At 34.7% G+C, this 15,890-nt stretch overlaps 4 protein-coding genes across 8 annotated transcripts; 1 reads left to right on the top strand and 3 right to left on the bottom strand.

Moving 5' to 3' along the window:
* Positions 1–337: 337 nt before the first annotated feature.
* On the bottom strand, positions 338–2,719 carry LOC110429350 (uncharacterized). The gene is made up of 3 exons (XM_021445347.2): positions 2,448–2,719; positions 2,203–2,346; positions 338–735 (listed from the first exon to the last, which is right to left on the bottom strand). Exons 1-3 carry the CDS (start codon positions 2,673–2,675, stop codon positions 592–594), a joined length of 516 nt encoding a protein of 171 aa, XP_021301022.1. The 5' UTR covers positions 2,676–2,719; the 3' UTR covers positions 338–591.
* Positions 2,720–6,310: 3,591 nt separating this feature from the next.
* On the bottom strand, positions 6,311–9,810 carry LOC110409659 (uncharacterized). Of its 3 annotated transcripts, none has more exons than XM_021419090.2 (4): positions 9,365–9,810; positions 8,958–9,101; positions 7,224–7,363; positions 6,311–6,521 (listed from the first exon to the last, which is right to left on the bottom strand). In XM_021419090.2, exons 1-4 carry the CDS (start codon positions 9,527–9,529, stop codon positions 6,485–6,487), a joined length of 486 nt encoding a protein of 161 aa, XP_021274765.1. In that variant the 5' UTR covers positions 9,530–9,810; the 3' UTR covers positions 6,311–6,484. The 3 variants fall into 3 exon arrangements, with proteins under 3 accessions (XP_021274765.1, XP_021274766.1, XP_021274767.1); XM_021419091.2 differs by having other exon boundaries at positions 6,454–6,583; positions 9,365–9,796; XM_021419092.2 differs by lacking the exon at positions 6,311–6,521 and having other exon boundaries at positions 6,957–7,363; positions 9,365–9,785.
* A 1,461-nt stretch (positions 9,811–11,271) lies between these two features.
* On the bottom strand, positions 11,272–13,005 carry LOC110429143 (uncharacterized). Its single transcript, XM_089785796.1, has one exon. It carries the CDS (start codon positions 12,132–12,134, stop codon positions 11,517–11,519), a length of 618 nt encoding a protein of 205 aa, XP_089641922.1. The 5' UTR covers positions 12,135–13,005; the 3' UTR covers positions 11,272–11,516.
* Positions 13,006–13,360: 355 nt separating this feature from the next.
* LOC110409658 (VQ motif-containing protein) lies at positions 13,361–15,829 on the top strand. Of its 3 annotated transcripts, none has more exons than XM_021419087.1 (3): positions 13,361–13,654; positions 13,992–14,123; positions 15,207–15,829. In XM_021419087.1, exon 3 carries the CDS (start codon positions 15,233–15,235, stop codon positions 15,752–15,754), a length of 522 nt encoding a protein of 173 aa, XP_021274762.1. In that variant the 5' UTR covers positions 13,361–13,654; positions 13,992–14,123; positions 15,207–15,232; the 3' UTR covers positions 15,755–15,829. The 3 variants fall into 3 exon arrangements, with proteins under 3 accessions (XP_021274762.1, XP_021274764.1, XP_021274763.1); XM_021419089.1 differs by having other exon boundaries at positions 13,910–14,123; XM_021419088.1 differs by lacking the exon at positions 13,992–14,123 and having other exon boundaries at positions 13,362–13,654.
* The last annotated feature ends 61 nt before the right edge of the window (positions 15,830–15,890 follow it).

The raw sequence follows: 15,890 nt of genomic DNA, 5'->3' as shown, positions 1-15,890 counted from the left end.
GATCCATCTCCAGCACCAAGACTCCAACCATGAGTATATGTTACATGTGAACAATGGATGTACACCAATAAAGATGACAAGTTCAACTTGTTCACCTGTTGCATCAAACCTTGGGTAGAGTATTAACCTGCAGTTCTGCTAGATTGTTCATCAAAAAAAAGAAAAAACCTTAGATAGATCTGACTATATGCTAATTCAGTGCGAGATGATCAATTGCATTTTTCTACGTTATAGTGTTTTCTTGTTTCTTAACGAATCAAAGGCAGACACTCGTTCTTGATGGTCTAGACAATAAAGTACTATGACATGCGCACATGCAGCAGAGGAAAACCTTAAATTGAAAATCAACAAGTGAAAATATCCAAGTCCGGTGGAACTGATATCAAATTCTAATAGAAATACAGTTTCAGACAACCATGCAATACAAGGCACTGAAAATCAGGAGCAGGCAACTAGTAACTCCAAATGAAATTCTACTGGCCTGTCTGATTAAAAGCATGTCTTAATTGTGAATTAAATTGATATGAAAATACAGTGTTCGTTCAGGATAAAGGAATTATGTGATGATGACCATTCAGCTATAAATGTCATTTACATTTTACTTTGGACAGTGAGGTACTTAGTATGACGCCCCTGTGCAACAATTTTTCCAGTTTCTTTCTTCCTAAATTCAACACTGACAACAGCAACACTCTTCCCAACACGCAATGCCCTAGCCTCTATCTCAATTTCCTCCTGCATAAGCAACAACAATATGTACATCAATAAATGCCCTTAAATATAACTTCATTTTATAGATGAAAGGGAACTTTATTTTCCCAAAGAAAAAACAACAGAAATGCCTTTATATAATTTCTACATAAATTCCAGCAAAGAAAGATAAATTAGAAGCATTCCTTTTCCGAAACCCTTTGCCCAGTTTTACAAAATAATAAACCACATCACAAGAAAAAAAAAGAAAAAGAGAGAAACATACAACTACAAGGTGAGGTCAAATGCTCATGTAATATTTCGAATTGCAAATTGATAAACAAGTAAGGAATAAAATCATATTGCATAGTACTTCAAGTAGATGTCTCTCTAGAAAGAAGGAAATTAAATAAAGGTGGCTCTATTGGTAATTTTATTCTCGCGCTTTAAAATTCGTAATTACATAATAATGCACACAGAATTATAGATTAAGCAACTCCCTTCCCCTTCCCCTGTCAATGGGGAATAACACTAGGGCATTAAAGCACGGGCAAAAGAAAAATGAAATGGAAGGGAAAGAAAGATTGAACTACATGCAGCCCTATAATCAATTAGAAGTTTCTTTATGGTGTATTCATACTCATGGATCACAAATTCAACTGAAACTGAACTCCTTTCAAAGCAACTAGACAAAGAGAAAACCACCAGGAAACACAAAATATCATAAAGGTTGCTAACCTGCATACTGATCTAAATCAGTTGTAAAAATTCAGCAAATAAATCATGCAATCTCATTAATTGGTGCAGTTCCGGATCAAAGATTTCTTTTTCTAATGCACTAGCAAATAAAGTTCAAAGCATATTTCATGTTAACCACCATCAGAGCATCTGATTCTTGATATCTTCTAATGTTCCAGATCACACATCATTGGTAAGGACAACAGTGTAAGACCAAAACTAATGAAAATGTTAAGGCTGCAATAACTCTAAGATAATTCATAATAATCAGACGGAGTACATTCTTTTTTATTAAATGCAATTAGGATAAATACAAATGAAGTCCCCTGTATCATTAACAAGTAACATTGAACAAGAATAGATACGAATCTCAACTTGATGAATTTCAAACACATATTTGATCATAAAAAAAGGAGAAATTTCTGAAATGCACTTGAGAAAAGGCATAGTTCTGGGAAGCAGATTGCAGTTAACTTGGGCCACATGATCTACAATGATTTTCAAGATTTAACAACTACTAAGACCTCCAAACCAATATCAACCCATTAATTTATTCTAAGATTCCTACTACAAAACTGATCAAAACTCAGAGAGGCGTAGAAAAGGTGGAGCAAATGGATAATGAATCAATTTCCTATTTTCATTTTAGGAAAAAAAAAAAAGGAAAGAAAACTCATTTTAATTCAAAGATGCAAGTCAAGCAAAGAAGGTAACAACATAAGCTACTTTGGGAAGAAATTGGATAGAAGACAAAAGTAAGAGAAATTCACTGACATCAACATAAGCAGAATCCAAGTAAGTGACATTAATTTCAACAGAAACTCCGCTGGAACTAACTCCATAAGTGTATATAACCCCTGAGCCAATCAAGTCCACCAGGGATGCCGTGGCTCCACCATGCAAGAAATTACCAGCGTTCTTTTGCACAATTAACCACCAAACAAAAAAAAAACCCAAATCAATCAAATATCAATAATTGAAATTCAGATTTCTAATCAATTGAAATTGACAGTACCAACCAGCAAACGAGGAGGGACTTTCATAGAGCAAAGGAGGCGACCCTTTTCAATGAGGTCCACGCGAAGGCCTTCCATAATGAAATTTTCGAAGAATCTGGAAGGGAAGCCATGGATGGTTGGGGCGTTGTTGTCGTCGTCGTCGCCACTTCCTTTCTCCAAGCATTTCTTCACTGTTTCCAAGTCCATTCTATTTGGCTGCCCCGTCTCAAACGATTGCCGAACTCCCATCAACTCAAGTTTTTCAAGACAGGCGGCACACCACACCACTCCACGCCACGCCACCCCACGTGATGTGGAACATAATTAATATTTGCCTCATACGACACGTGGTTTTGTAATAAAAATATTTATTTTTTACTATGAAAATAATAAATTATGATAAAGCTGGTCGGAACTGAAATATTTGCACCAGTTCATCTGAATTTAAATTGATTCACTATAAGCTACCTATTGGATATGAATGATGTTGAATCCCCATGACTAGTTGCAACAATCAATTGATTTGGTCTTCCAACTTATATAATAAATCAACATAATAAGCATAAATTATATTTACTCACCTATATAATATGCCAACAAAAGATAAACTTCAAACAAATCAATTAAATATAAATAATTATTAATTAACATAACATGACATGAAAAGGGACTAACTTTGCTCACATTTATAAAAAAAAAAATCTCTTGGAGGAGATGTAAGTATTGAGGCAGATTTGGTTTGGCCTCCAAAAGCTAATGTCTACTTTCCCTTAGGGCTTGCGTGCTTCAATTTAGTTTTTGGGCCAATAACATCATCATAACTAAAGCCTTCAGCACTTGCAATAGCAAATTGGGCATTTCTATCAACCCTCACTTTTGTAGTGAAAGCACTTGACCCAACAGCACCTTGACTTGCACCTAGCAGCAAATTCATTTGTTGCACCGCCAATAGCAAATTGACTTGGTGCACAAGCAGCACCTTCACTTGGGACATTAACACCACATTAACTTGGTGCAGTAGCAATACTAGCTTCACTTGGTGCACGAGCAGTGATAGAAGATTTTCTCTTTTGACTGTGAGTTTTCTGTGTGCTTATCTGACCCTAGACATGAAAATTAGAAAAAAGTTAGTAACTAATAATAATAAATAATTAATAAATAAAGCTAGAACATACCAACCTTCTTCATTGGACATTTGAACCTATTATGTCCTCCTTTACGACACACAGTGCATTTTATTTTCCTTCTGACCCTCGACATCCTTATTTTTTTCGAACCTTTATCTAGTTCTTTTTTCCTCTGCTTATTAAGTCATCGAACAGATCTCTTCACATATGGAAGTATGACAACCTCGACATTCTGTTGAGACTAGAACACTGGCCCTCTCACGAGATAAAGCTGATGGTTATATGCCTTCAGATATTCACTTTTTTTAAAAAGAATTTGCCAGATACTTTGTAAGGTCCTTTCCCTTATAGTAGATAATATTGATGGCATATTGGCATAGCACTTCACTGATATCCTAAGCTCTATAGGCACATATCCCATTCTATAGATATACTGTGTAGCTTTCCCTAACATGCTTCTTAGTATCTTCGCATAATACTTCATGAAGATGGGAACCATTCCAATCCACCTCCCATTTAGCTGCTAGCCCCCTATACCTCTCTAATTTCCTAACTATCCCCCCTGCTTTGTTCTACTCCATTCTCCTCATCACATAAAGTCTGATATCTTTAAGCATGCTGATTATAGGCTTGCATATGGATTCTATTATATGAGTTGCTTCATTATGTTAAACAACAAAGCTATGCATGACACATCTACTCGAGGTTGGGGAAGAGGTTTAGAGATAAAGAATTGAAATACTAATTTTGGCGCTATGCTAGATCTCCTAACCAACTGGAGTTTAAGAGGCAAATGGAGCTTCTCAAGTCCATGAATGAGGCTGCACACAACCACTTACTTGAGAACTAAGATCTTGTGCATTGGTGTCAAGCATATTTCTCTGATTTCGTCAAGTGTGATATCATCAATAACAATATGTGCGAGACATTTAACAAAGTTATAATAGAATCTAGATGCAAGCCTATAATCAGCATGCTCGAAGATATCAGGCTTTATATGATGAGGAGATTGGTGTAGAACAAGCTAGAGGGGATGAAGTGGAAAACTGATTTTGGTCCTCGTATACTCAAAAAATTTGAGAAGTATAAAGGGTTGGCAACTAAATGGGATGTGGATTGGAATAGTTCCTATCTTTATGAAGTATTATGAGAAGATGTAAAAAAATACGTTAAAGAGAGTTACACAGTATGTTTACGGGATGGGACATGTACCTGTAAAGCTTGGGACATTGGTGGAGTGCCATATCAGCATGCCATTAACGCTATCTACTATGAGAGAGAAGACCCTACAAAGTATCTGGCAAACTCTTTTAAAAAGAGTGAATATATAGAAGCATATGACTAATAGCTCCATATTGTGAGAGGGCCAATGTTTTAGTTTTAGTGGAATGTGGAGGTTGTCTTACCTCCATATGTGAAAAGATTTGCAGGACGACCCAAGAAACAGAGGAGAAGAGAACCAAATGAAGGCTCAAAGAAAACAAAGACGTCTACGGTCGAAAGGAAGATAAAATGCAATATTTATCATTAAAAAGGACATAATAGGTCCAAATATCCAGTGAAGCAAGTCAGTATCTTCTAGCTTTATTTATTAATTATTTATTCCAATTGATTTATTTGGAGTTTATCTTTTGGTATCATATTATATAAGTGAGTAAATTTAGTTTATGTTTATTATGTCAATTTATTATATAGGTTAGAAGACCAAATCGATTGGTTGTTGTAACTGGCCATGGGGATTCAACATCATTCATATCTAGCAGGCAACTAATAGTGAGTAAAATTACACTAGCATTCTGTCATGTTTCATAGGTGAACTAAATTGAAATTTTGACATTGTTTTTGTTTATATTGCTACAGGAAATGGCCAAACAGAGGCAACCTAGGAGATCACAATTTGAAGTTGAGCTACCCACTCAAGAAAGCAGTAAAAATGACTAAAGTTTGCTATGATTTTTAATTATTTATATGCTAGGTACTTATATGTTGGGTACTTGTTGTTGCCATGCTTTTGCCAAAATTATTATATAGTTATAGGTGGTTGCCATGTTTATCAATATTATATAATTATAGATGGCTTGTTTTTTGTAAATGGCACATATTGCATAGGAATGTTGCTACAAAATAGTTTTGTGCAAATATAGTTTGGATTACAAAGCCTCTGTATAACTTTTGTAAATGGATTTGCATATATATATGTATATATATAGGTGGATGTATCTTCTTTCATATTATAATTATAATTGTAATAATTATTTAGTCCAAGAATCTGTTTGCTGGATAACTTTTTCCTTCCATGTTTTCATGGAAAACAATCTTATTAGTGAGTCACATTATATTTTTTTTGCTTCAATTTAGTCCCTTTACTTATTAATTTTTTTGTTTAATTTAACTTTTGTATTTTAAATTTTTATTCAATTAAGTCTCTCCTGTGTCAGTCCAAATTTGATTTTAGAGGAAAATTTTTCCACCTTGACATGCCACATCGTCATTGACATGTTAGACTGATAGCGCCATGTGGCATGTCCATGTGACATTGTCATAGTAATATGATAGTGCCATGTCAACAACTTAAACCCATCTCACATTCCACATCAGCATTTGATACCACGTTAACACCATAACAGTCAATTTGAACGAAATTGTTAGAAAGATTAAATTGAAACAATTTTCAAAACCAATAAACTAAATTATCACGATTTTAGGTAAAAGCACTAAATTGAAAAAAATAGTTAAATACATGGATTAAATAGGTACTTTAACCATTCATATTTTAATTTTTTAAGTATAGTAAAAATAATATTTTTATTTGAATATACTTTTTTTTTTACTTTTTGCTACAATTATATTAAAAAGAATATATACTCCTCCGATGCCAAATTTGTCTTGTCCCAAATTATCTTGGCTCTTGCACAGATACTTTGGTTGTAATTATGGGCCAGCAACAACCACTGATGTCCATCTCCCTCTGTTTTAATAGAAGGTCAATTAGCACAAAGGCACGTGATTCTGATTTTGTTAATCTATACACTGTCAAGACATCAAAAGGTGTTATTAAAAAACAAATTTAAAATTTCAGTATCAAATATAAACTCATTAATTATTTAATTCTTCTCTGTTACTGAGTTTTAAGCTTTTTAGGTAGGATTAGCTTCTACTAACAGTGTACAAAACAAGCAAGTATAAAAGGCTTGCTTCTGTACTCGATCAATTGCTATGAAGTAAGCAATCGTTCTTTCATTCCAATTCAATATTGACAAGGTCAAACCTTAAACAGACATTTGAATCAAAGTTTAAGTCCTACTAGGGATATTTATCCCAGTAAAACTATTGTATTTTAAGTTGTTTAATATCCATCAACTTGGCAATTTCATGCATAACAAAATTGGCTAGTATGTCAAAATAGAAGAAAGAAAAATCAACTAGTATAAAGATCCAATATGTCATTCAGCGATTCACGCTGGCAGACAGTTTAAACAACCAGGCAAAGCAAGGCAAGTTGTGACAATATAGAGGAAGCACAGCAAGTAACTTCACATGACATTCAACTAGAGTTGTCTAATAAAAGCATGAATAAATAGTGCATTCTGAATACGCATGAACCAATGCATTTTATTCGTTCCTAATGGAGGAATTATGAGGATGGTTATTCAAATTATAATGTCATTACATTTTACTTGGGCGAGACAGGTGCTTTGTATGACGGCCTTGAGCGAATATTTTCCCAGTATTTTTCTTCCTAAACTCAACACTGAGAACAGCAACTGCCTTCCCAACAAGCAAAGCCCTTGCTTCTATCTCAATTTCTTCCTACATAAGCAACAACATAGCACATTCATAAATGGACTATATATCATTTCACAAAGGTTGCTGCCAAGAACTCTAAATCAGAAACATTGCACTTTCCCACCTCCACTGTTTAAAGCTCCCAAAAAAGGCAAATAAACTTTTTTTTCATTCAAAGAAGGCAAAAGAAAAGAAGGAAATACAAGTATCCAGTCTTACAGTTGTTTAGTTACTTGAAAAGCAAAACTAATAAATTTAGACATGATATATTACTTACAAGATGCAAGGAAGAAAGGGTATCTCCAAGAAATAACTAGATGTACAAAGAAAGGTAGCTCTAGTGGAATTTTCTTTAACTCCTGCACTGTGAAATTCATAATTACATTACCAGGAGCACTGCTTGGAGTAAAACCCTATCCCCTCCCCACCCCCCCTCTATTTTTTTTTTCCTTTCTCTTTCAGCCTTGTCCAGGCTTAAGGAAGACCATCACAATAAATTTCTGCTCATATTTTACAGAAGTGTATTCTAAAAACACCAAGAAAAGCTGTAAAAGAAAGCACATTAATTTCCTGTTGATGAATTGAAGCACACATTGATCATCAGAAAAAAGAAATGTCCAGCAAACAAAGATTCTGACTAACTTATAACATTCTTTTCAGGGGGACACTATAACAGTTAGGTGGGTTCATACGGCCATTCCAAGGCCCTAAAAGGGCCCTCTTTTGATCTCTCGTATTGCATCTTGTACCCCATTATGATTAAGACAAGAGGCACGATTCCAACCATCCACACTAGATGCTCAAGGCTCTGCAAAAGGTATAAAAGGGTCATCTGTGGTAAGAGTCTCTCTCTAGCTACTTTCCACACACTCTCTCAAACCTCTTTAAGCTTTTCTCACTAACTTGACCATCGAAGAAGGCATGTCAAAGTAAACTCCAATGCCCTTTAGTACTTCTTTTGTGTCACCAGCTCTCTTATGCTCACATTAGTCTAGACATCAGGTTCACTCCTCAATAACAACAATTTAAAATGATTTCAAGATCTAACACTAGCAAAGATCCCAAATTTGCCTAAAGTTAATTTCCAATACCCAGTTTGTTTATTCAAGATATTGTCTGCTATGAAACTGATTAAAACTCAACAAGTAGTGGAAAATGTCTCAACAAATCAATAGGCAATTTGAGCAGAAACTCCAAAGTTGCAAGCATAGTGTGAAGAAAACCAATAATCTGTTAGAAACACACCATCCTGAGCAACAAGTAGCAATGGTAGACACTTACTATTCAGATTACTGTCTATCTACTGCACACACACACACACATACATAGAAAAACGAGTACAACTTGGAATACAACATATTACAAACACAATCAAAAAGGCATAAACAGATTGAAGAATAACAAAATTATATATAATTAAACAATGGATGCTTTACGAGGAATTTATGTTTTACAATGTTAATCAATCAAGGGGCAATTTTGTCTTCCTCTCATGGAAATGTGCACATGCCAGTAAATTCTTTAAGTGAACCATGCGAGTGTTTTCTTTTCAAACACTTTAGTGAGTGGTTTAGAGAACGCGAAAATTAGTAAAGTAAATGCAGGAGAGCATACTCACATCAGCATATGCAGCATCCATGAAAGTGACGTTTATCTCAACTGAAACCCCAGTGAATGGAGCTCCAACAGTGTATACTGCTGCTGAGCCAACCAAGTCCACAAGTGTCGCTGTGGCCCCACCATGCAAGTAATTACTGCCGTTCTTTGCACAATAAACAAAACCCATAATTATTATTCTTTGTTTTTCTTTTTATTTTTCGTCTAAGAATTTGAAAGAATATTTCCCTTTTTGATATGTTTGCTTCTAAAATCTTAATTTTCTCCCTGTTTTTCTGAGTTTTCCTATGAACTTAAATGCCCTAAAATTTTTTGATTCATAAATGGGAGTACCGAATTACCAGCAATGATCTCCTGAATTTGACAGAAACAGGAAAAAAAAAAAAAGGGTGGGGGCGCTAATCGTACCAACAGACGAGGGGGGACCTTGAAAGTGCAAATGACTCGACCGATTTCAATGAGATCAACGCGGAGACCATGCATGATTAGGCGTTCGAAGAATCTCAAAGGCAGTTCATCGCCATCGATGTTGGCCGAATTCTCTAAATATTCCTTGACGGTTTCCTTGTCCATCCTCGTACGCCGCCTCCGATCTCACCAAATCAACTCACTTGTGAGTCGTAATACACTCTTTTCTTTTAGAAGTAACTTTCCTCCATCGCAGTTTTCTTCGCTTTTAACAAGCGTTTGTTATTAGCGCCCCTTCTTTCAAATAATTAACTTTTATAGGCCATTTTTATCTTTCAAGTGTCAGTTTAAATAAAATGAGTATAATCTATTTATCACTAAAAAAAATAGAAAAAATATAAATTGGTATCTATAACATTAAATTAAGGCTGATTTAACGGTTACATTTACGTTATTAATTCTCTTGTAGAGAAATAAGGTTCAAAAATTGAAATCCTTCTTCCACCACTAAAATTAAGTGTTCTGAGTAATTTTTTTATTATTATTATGGGCAATACCTCAGCGATAGCTGCCTTTATCGTGCCACTGACTGCCGCCCTCAGTCACACCCTACACCGCACACGGTCCACGCATCCAATAATTCACCTCCTCCGCCCCGTCACTCATCACTCGTCAGTCGTCTCCGATTCACTTGCCAATAGCAGCAGCCAACATGTGGCCTCTCTCTCTGCTTAATCAACTCAACCAATTGTACCAAAAAAAACGCTAGCTTTGGCTGCTTTCCTGCATACTTGGTTACTCATTTCTTAACAGACAAACACTTAATTACAAGGTTTAGGTTAGTTTCTGTTTGTTCTGTGGAAAAGACTACTGAAATTCTTTAGGCTGATCATAGTTGGAATCATTCCAGGAGAACCAGATGCAGGTGTAATTGTGTAGTGACGCCCTATAAGGCTATAACTCCCTCCAACTTTTTCAGATAAGTATTTTTTACCGTTTTATGTTGTCAATTTTTTACATAATTTGAATTCAAATTGTTTTTTATTTTTATGCATCGTGTTTGGGCTTAAGGTTTTTTTGGAAACCTACTTTGCATGTTGAAATCGCAAGTTTTTGATTCAATACTATTTACTGAAAAAGAAGCTCAAAAAAAAAAAAAGTTGACTGACAAAACAAAGTGCCAACCGAATTAGTCAAAAGTTAATGAAACAATTGTGACAAAAGCTAGAAATTGATTTCCAACATCAAACCAACCGATTAATTGTTCGATTTCGATTTTATTGTATTTTTCTATAAATTATAATTTAGTTGATTTTCAATTATGTTTTTAATTACTTCAGTCAATTGTTCTGTCTTAATTACTCGATTTAATATATATATGTTATTAAAAACTTGAAAATATATTAAAATTGAGATTGCTTCAAATAATTATTCAAGCAACACCCACTCCATGCAGTTCTAAGGCCAATAGTGAAAAACACTTCCTTCCTTGAGATGAAAGATAAAATAGAAAATAGTCAAATTTACCACTCTACTAAATAAAGGTTCCGCATTTACCATCCTATTATTTTGGTACGATGCTACCCCAACGCTTACCTGTGATATCTAATAAATAGTATTTAAATGGAAAATAATGAAATTATCGCTTATTTAGTATAGGGTCTATGTGTACTCGATACGAAATTTTGATGGACCCCACACGACACGAATTTAGATTAAGCATCATTTTGATCATACTCATATCAATACGAATACCAAAAAGAATATTTTGATCAAACATTAAGTAGAAAGATCAAAACGAAGATATATATATATATATATATATAATATACAAAAGCATAGTTGAGGGATGCATGACATCATTTCTAAATTAGGATATGTTACATAGTTTTATGTATACAAATAGATGCAACTCCACACAAGAAAATGACATTCTCAATTTTATACATAATCATATAAATGAGTTTATATGGTTATCACATGTCTATTTATTAAATATTAAAAATATTTAATACATAGACGTGTGTGAATGCCTTAATAATAAAATTAAAAAAAAAACTCCACAACTTAGGCATTAACTAATAAATAAGTATCTTTGGTCAGGCGCACACTAAGCCTATAACACACCTAAAGAAAGCTGCTACCAAGTCTACTAGTTCTTTATAGAAACCAAGTTGCGAAGAAAAAGGAACTTCTTCAGGGTCTTCATCACCGCCAACATGCTGTTACTCTGCCGCTTGTGGTAAATCATCCCAGTGCCTATGCCGGTTTGGGACATCTTCAAGGCCTGAGCGTAGCAAAGCTCCACCGCCGCCGGTTCTCTGCTAGCTGGCTCTGCCTTGGACTTGATTCCACCCCTCGATGATATTATTCTCCCGTCTTTCCTTCTGCTACGCAAGGAAGAAACCCTTTTCAGTTCTTCGTTGAAGTCCTCCCACAGCATGTCCATTCTCTCCGCATCATAGCCGGCACTGATCTTATTCGCTTCGCTTCCTAAGTGGGAGAAGCTCTTGCTCTGGAAACTCGGTACTTGTCTTTTACCATCGTCTTCATCATCATCTCCGCATTCTGGATAGACTAAAGAAGATACCCGCCATAGCGATGGTGAAATCGTCAAGAGAGGCATAGGATTGGTGATTTTTGGGAACGTAAAATCTTCTGATGAGGCCATCGCGAGAGGTAGAAAATTAAGAAGCAATAGTTTATGAAAGAAAGGCAAATAACATTGATTTCTCTTGAGCGAAAATGGTAGATAAATATGGTTTTCCATCAAGAGCCACGACCCTATCAATTAATAAACATATATACGTGTTGAAGGGGGAAAATACAAGTCAAGCATCTCCTATTAATGAGAGTTGGGGTCATCCCAGCTCACGCCGGATTATTCGGACGCCAAATTTGATAGATAGACTCTGCATAAATACACGATATGATTATGCTCTTAATTTGTATATATGGATTTTTATTGTCGAAAGGTACATCTAACCCCTTTCACACCCTACTGGGAGTTGGAAACAAAGACTCCCTTGTAAATACTATAACATCATGGCTCTGTCCTTTTCATTGTTTGCAAGAGGCCATTAATTTGTTTGAACTCCATTACACTCCATGTGTAATTTTTGCATGACTTATTGTTTACTAGTTCACTGCCTTCATGCAGTTGATTGGTGGTCTTGCCGTCCATCCCCCTCTTATTCTAAACTCTTTTCTTTTGGTTATTTTTCCCCTCTTACTTAGTGGTTAGCTAGTTTAAGATCACTGTTCACATTAAGTGAATAATTACCATTTTGATGAATCCGTTACATAAAGAAACTTATAAAGTTAATTACTGACTACGGTATATCACTACAGAATTAGTTTTTGTAATCCGATTTATCGTGACTTATTATTATAATACAACGACATCTATCATAAGAGTATTATCTTAATTAAACCGTATTGTTAAAAGAATATTTAAAAATTAAAAATTTATTAAAATACCTTAACCTACATTTAGTGCTATGAACTTAAATATAATTTACCTTATTCACAGTGTCAATTCTTATATCTAGTATCATATTTTATGGATATAAATATATTTAAAAAATCTTTTATCTTGCAAATGTATACCTATATCTTATATCTTAGGCCCACTCTGGAATCCCCGTGTTTGCTGATTGAACTATCTTTCCACAATTTCTTTCGTTTTGAAAACAAAACAGTTATCGCAGGCTTCATTAAATTTGCATGTATATTCATAGTTTCTTTCAACAAAACTGTTGGCACGCAGGGTCAAGAGCGCTCCTTTGCTCAGTCAACAGTCAAGATATTAATAGGATAAACATCAGAGTCTTAATAAGCAAAAGCCTCGAAAGGCAGTTATATGAATATGTACGTAACTGAAAAAGGCCAGCTTTTATTTTTTATTTTTATTATTGTTTTTTAGCCCTTTCCAACAAACAAAATGATATATATATATATATAGCTCAACCAACGGTTCCAAAACCAAAATGCCTTTATTTTTGTTTTTGGGTTGGGTTTCATGTGGCCTTTTGGTTGTCCTAACTGGCTCCTGAGTGTAGGCCAGGAAACCTTTGCTTTATTTTAGTTGTAACTTGTAACCATTTCTCTTCCTTCTTTCTGCATTCAACAGTTTTTTTTTTTTTTGTTTTTTTCTCTTTTTAAGTCTTCCTTGTTCATCTCCTTCGTCTTAATTTGCCTATCATTCATATACCTATTGGAGGAGCACAGCTGAATTCACCGTCTTTCCTTGTCATTGCCTTCTCACGGATTCCCAAAGGTCCTTTTGAGGTACGCTCTCAAAGCTTTTCTCTTTCCTTAACTTCTTTTAGCAGCTTGTTTTCGGCTGTGATCGGTTTTTATATCAGCAGTAAAATTTAAATTCTATAAAACGAATCGCATATGCGAACAGTCATGCATATATATTTTGTTTTGTTAATTACAGAAAGAAAATTGGAATTCGACTTTTTGAATCAAATGCTTAACTGCGTACGTATCTGCTTAACCAGGAAAAGATGAAAATTCTAAGTATATTTGTTTAATTAGGAGGAGATGAAGATTCTCAAAAGTGCTAGACACTAATTAGTACAAACAGATCATTTGTGCTATAATGTGTTGTTTAATTTAGGAATACAAGTCAATTTTGCCTTGGACGTCTCCCTTCGTTTTCCTTTCCTGTATCCACCATATATATGGGATTCTATTTGGCTATATTCCTTGGAGAAAGCAGAGGGAAAAACAGAACTGAGATCAGGATCAGGTATTATGTTGTTTCTCATCTTCCCTGTCTACAGTTTGAGATGAGCACTGTTGAGGTTCTGCATTTTGATATAATAATATAGTATAAATTGAGAGGCATGGTCGAGTTAATATCAAATTTAAATTATTTTAAATTCATAAAAAAAAATATATGTGTCCAATTTTACCTAGTGATTCAAGTGAAACGCTGTGGATTTGTGGAAATTGCATTCTTGGCCGTATGCTTTGTCTTTGTCTTCTACCATTTCTTTTGTTTTTTTCCTTTTTTTTTTATAAGTGAGGGTAACAAAAGACATTAATTTTTCGATAAAAAAACAAAATACGTAAAACAAAATTTGGAATGTATAGTGGAAAAATCCAAATAATTATATAAAAACAGTCTTGTTGAAAGTAAAAAAAGAAAAAATTTAAGAATTATTTGATAGAGACAGATGTAAGCTAATATGTATTTAAATTTATTAGGAAAAGATAATAAATAAAATCAAAATAAAAAATACATTGCCCAACACAAAAATCAAGTATACAAGCATTTTAAAAAAAAAAAATTAAACCCAACCATGCACTTTTGTGCCTAGTGCAATATGATGAATGTAGGTTTTTCTGCTAGTTGGGTCAAAAAGAGACCGACCCTAGTGTACCTGCCCAATCACCTGTGAAGAATTGTCAAGATGACTCAACTCCAGACTATATCTTACTTTCCCTACTTACTTGAAGAACATGCATTTAGGAAAATTCAGAGGCAATTTACTTGGTCAATATCCTCCAGATTTCTTCTCATCATTCACCAATCATCTCCTTGCTGTGTGGTAGTTGTCCTCATCTCAACATAAACCATCATCTTTAGTTTCAAGGATTGGGTTTTATATAGGCACTTTTTGGCCTAGCAGATCTCCTGTCAGGTTAAGGTAGGTATCTAAAGGCAATAGCAAGCATACCCAACATGTTTTCCATCAGTATTCACTTTAAAAGAAAAAAGGTTCCATACTTTTTAACTAAAAGAAATCATTCTCCAAATGTTTACTTTCTAATTGTATATCCTATAAATGAGACCAAATACCAATTTGCAAGTGCAAACTTGTTGCAGGTCACTTTTTCGTCTGAAGAGATAAAATGCCAATGGAAAAACCAGCAACCCAGGCTGCAACCTGTTGTAAACCCTTGACCACATTTGTGCAAACAGACTCAAATACTTTCCGAGACGTTGTGCAGCGGTTAACTGGCCCATCAGAGAGTGATGCAGTACAAGAAGGTGCAGCTATGAAGGTTCCAGGCTTAAAGAGGCCAACTTCTAAACTCCATGAAAGAAGGCAATACATGAGGCCCAAACTTGAGATAGTGAAACCCCCATTGAGTTTTAAACATGCTACATCACCATCAAGATCAGGAAACTCTAGTCTTCTCACAAGTCCCGTGGGCACTCCATCAACAATTTTCTCCATGCTGTCCCTGCTAGAAGAGGAAAAGAGAGAAGAATCAGAAAAAGGTCAATTGAACACAGAAGAAGAAGAAAAAGCTATCAAAGACAGACGTTTTTATCTGCATCCATCACCACGGTCAAGAGCAGCAAAAATGGAACCAGAATTACTTGATTTGTTTCCAATAACATCTCCACGAACAAATGATACAGTATGATTTTACCTTTTCTTTTTCAGGAACTAATCATACCTTTTACTTATACTAATAAAACTTGTAAATCTATTTGCCTCATCAATGGTCTTTGATGTCATGTCTGAATTTCTGATGACAAATGCATGATAAGGATCATAAA

This window comes from Theobroma umbraticum, unplaced genomic scaffold (genome assembly GCF_002168275.2).
Source record: "Theobroma umbraticum cultivar Fairchild unplaced genomic scaffold, ASM216827v3 scaffold_44.0, whole genome shotgun sequence".
NCBI lineage: Eukaryota > Viridiplantae > Streptophyta > Magnoliopsida > Malvales > Malvaceae > Theobroma > Theobroma umbraticum.
This window is presented reverse-complemented; position numbering and strand designations above follow the sequence as displayed.

Coding starts and splice junctions, on each gene's coding strand:
- LOC110429350 (XM_021445347.2), bottom strand. CDS start 2,675: ATGGGAGTTCGGCAATCGTTTGAGACGGGGCAGCCAAATAGAATGGAC. Junction 2,347..2,447: donor AAGTCCCTCCTCGTTTGCTG/GTTGGTACTGTC, acceptor ATTGTGCAAAAG/AACGCTGGTAATTTCTTGCA. Junction 736..2,202: donor TGGATTCTGCTTATGTTGAT/GTCAGTGAATTT, acceptor TTGCTTATGCAG/GAGGAAATTGAGATAGAGGC.
- LOC110409659 (XM_021419090.2), bottom strand. CDS start 9,529: ATGGACAAGGAAACCGTCAAGGAATATTTAGAGAATTCGGCCAACATC. Junction 9,102..9,364: donor AGGTCCCCCCTCGTCTGTTG/GTACGATTAGCG, acceptor TATTGTGCAAAG/AACGGCAGTAATTACTTGCA. Junction 6,522..7,223: donor CTGTCTCGCCCAAGTAAAAT/GTAATGACATTA, acceptor CTATTAAAACAG/AGGGAGATGGACATCAGTGG.
- LOC110429143 (XM_089785796.1), bottom strand. CDS start 12,134: ATGGAAAACCATATTTATCTACCATTTTCGCTCAAGAGAAATCAATGT.
- LOC110409658 (XM_021419087.1), top strand. CDS start 15,233: ATGCCAATGGAAAAACCAGCAACCCAGGCTGCAACCTGTTGTAAACCC.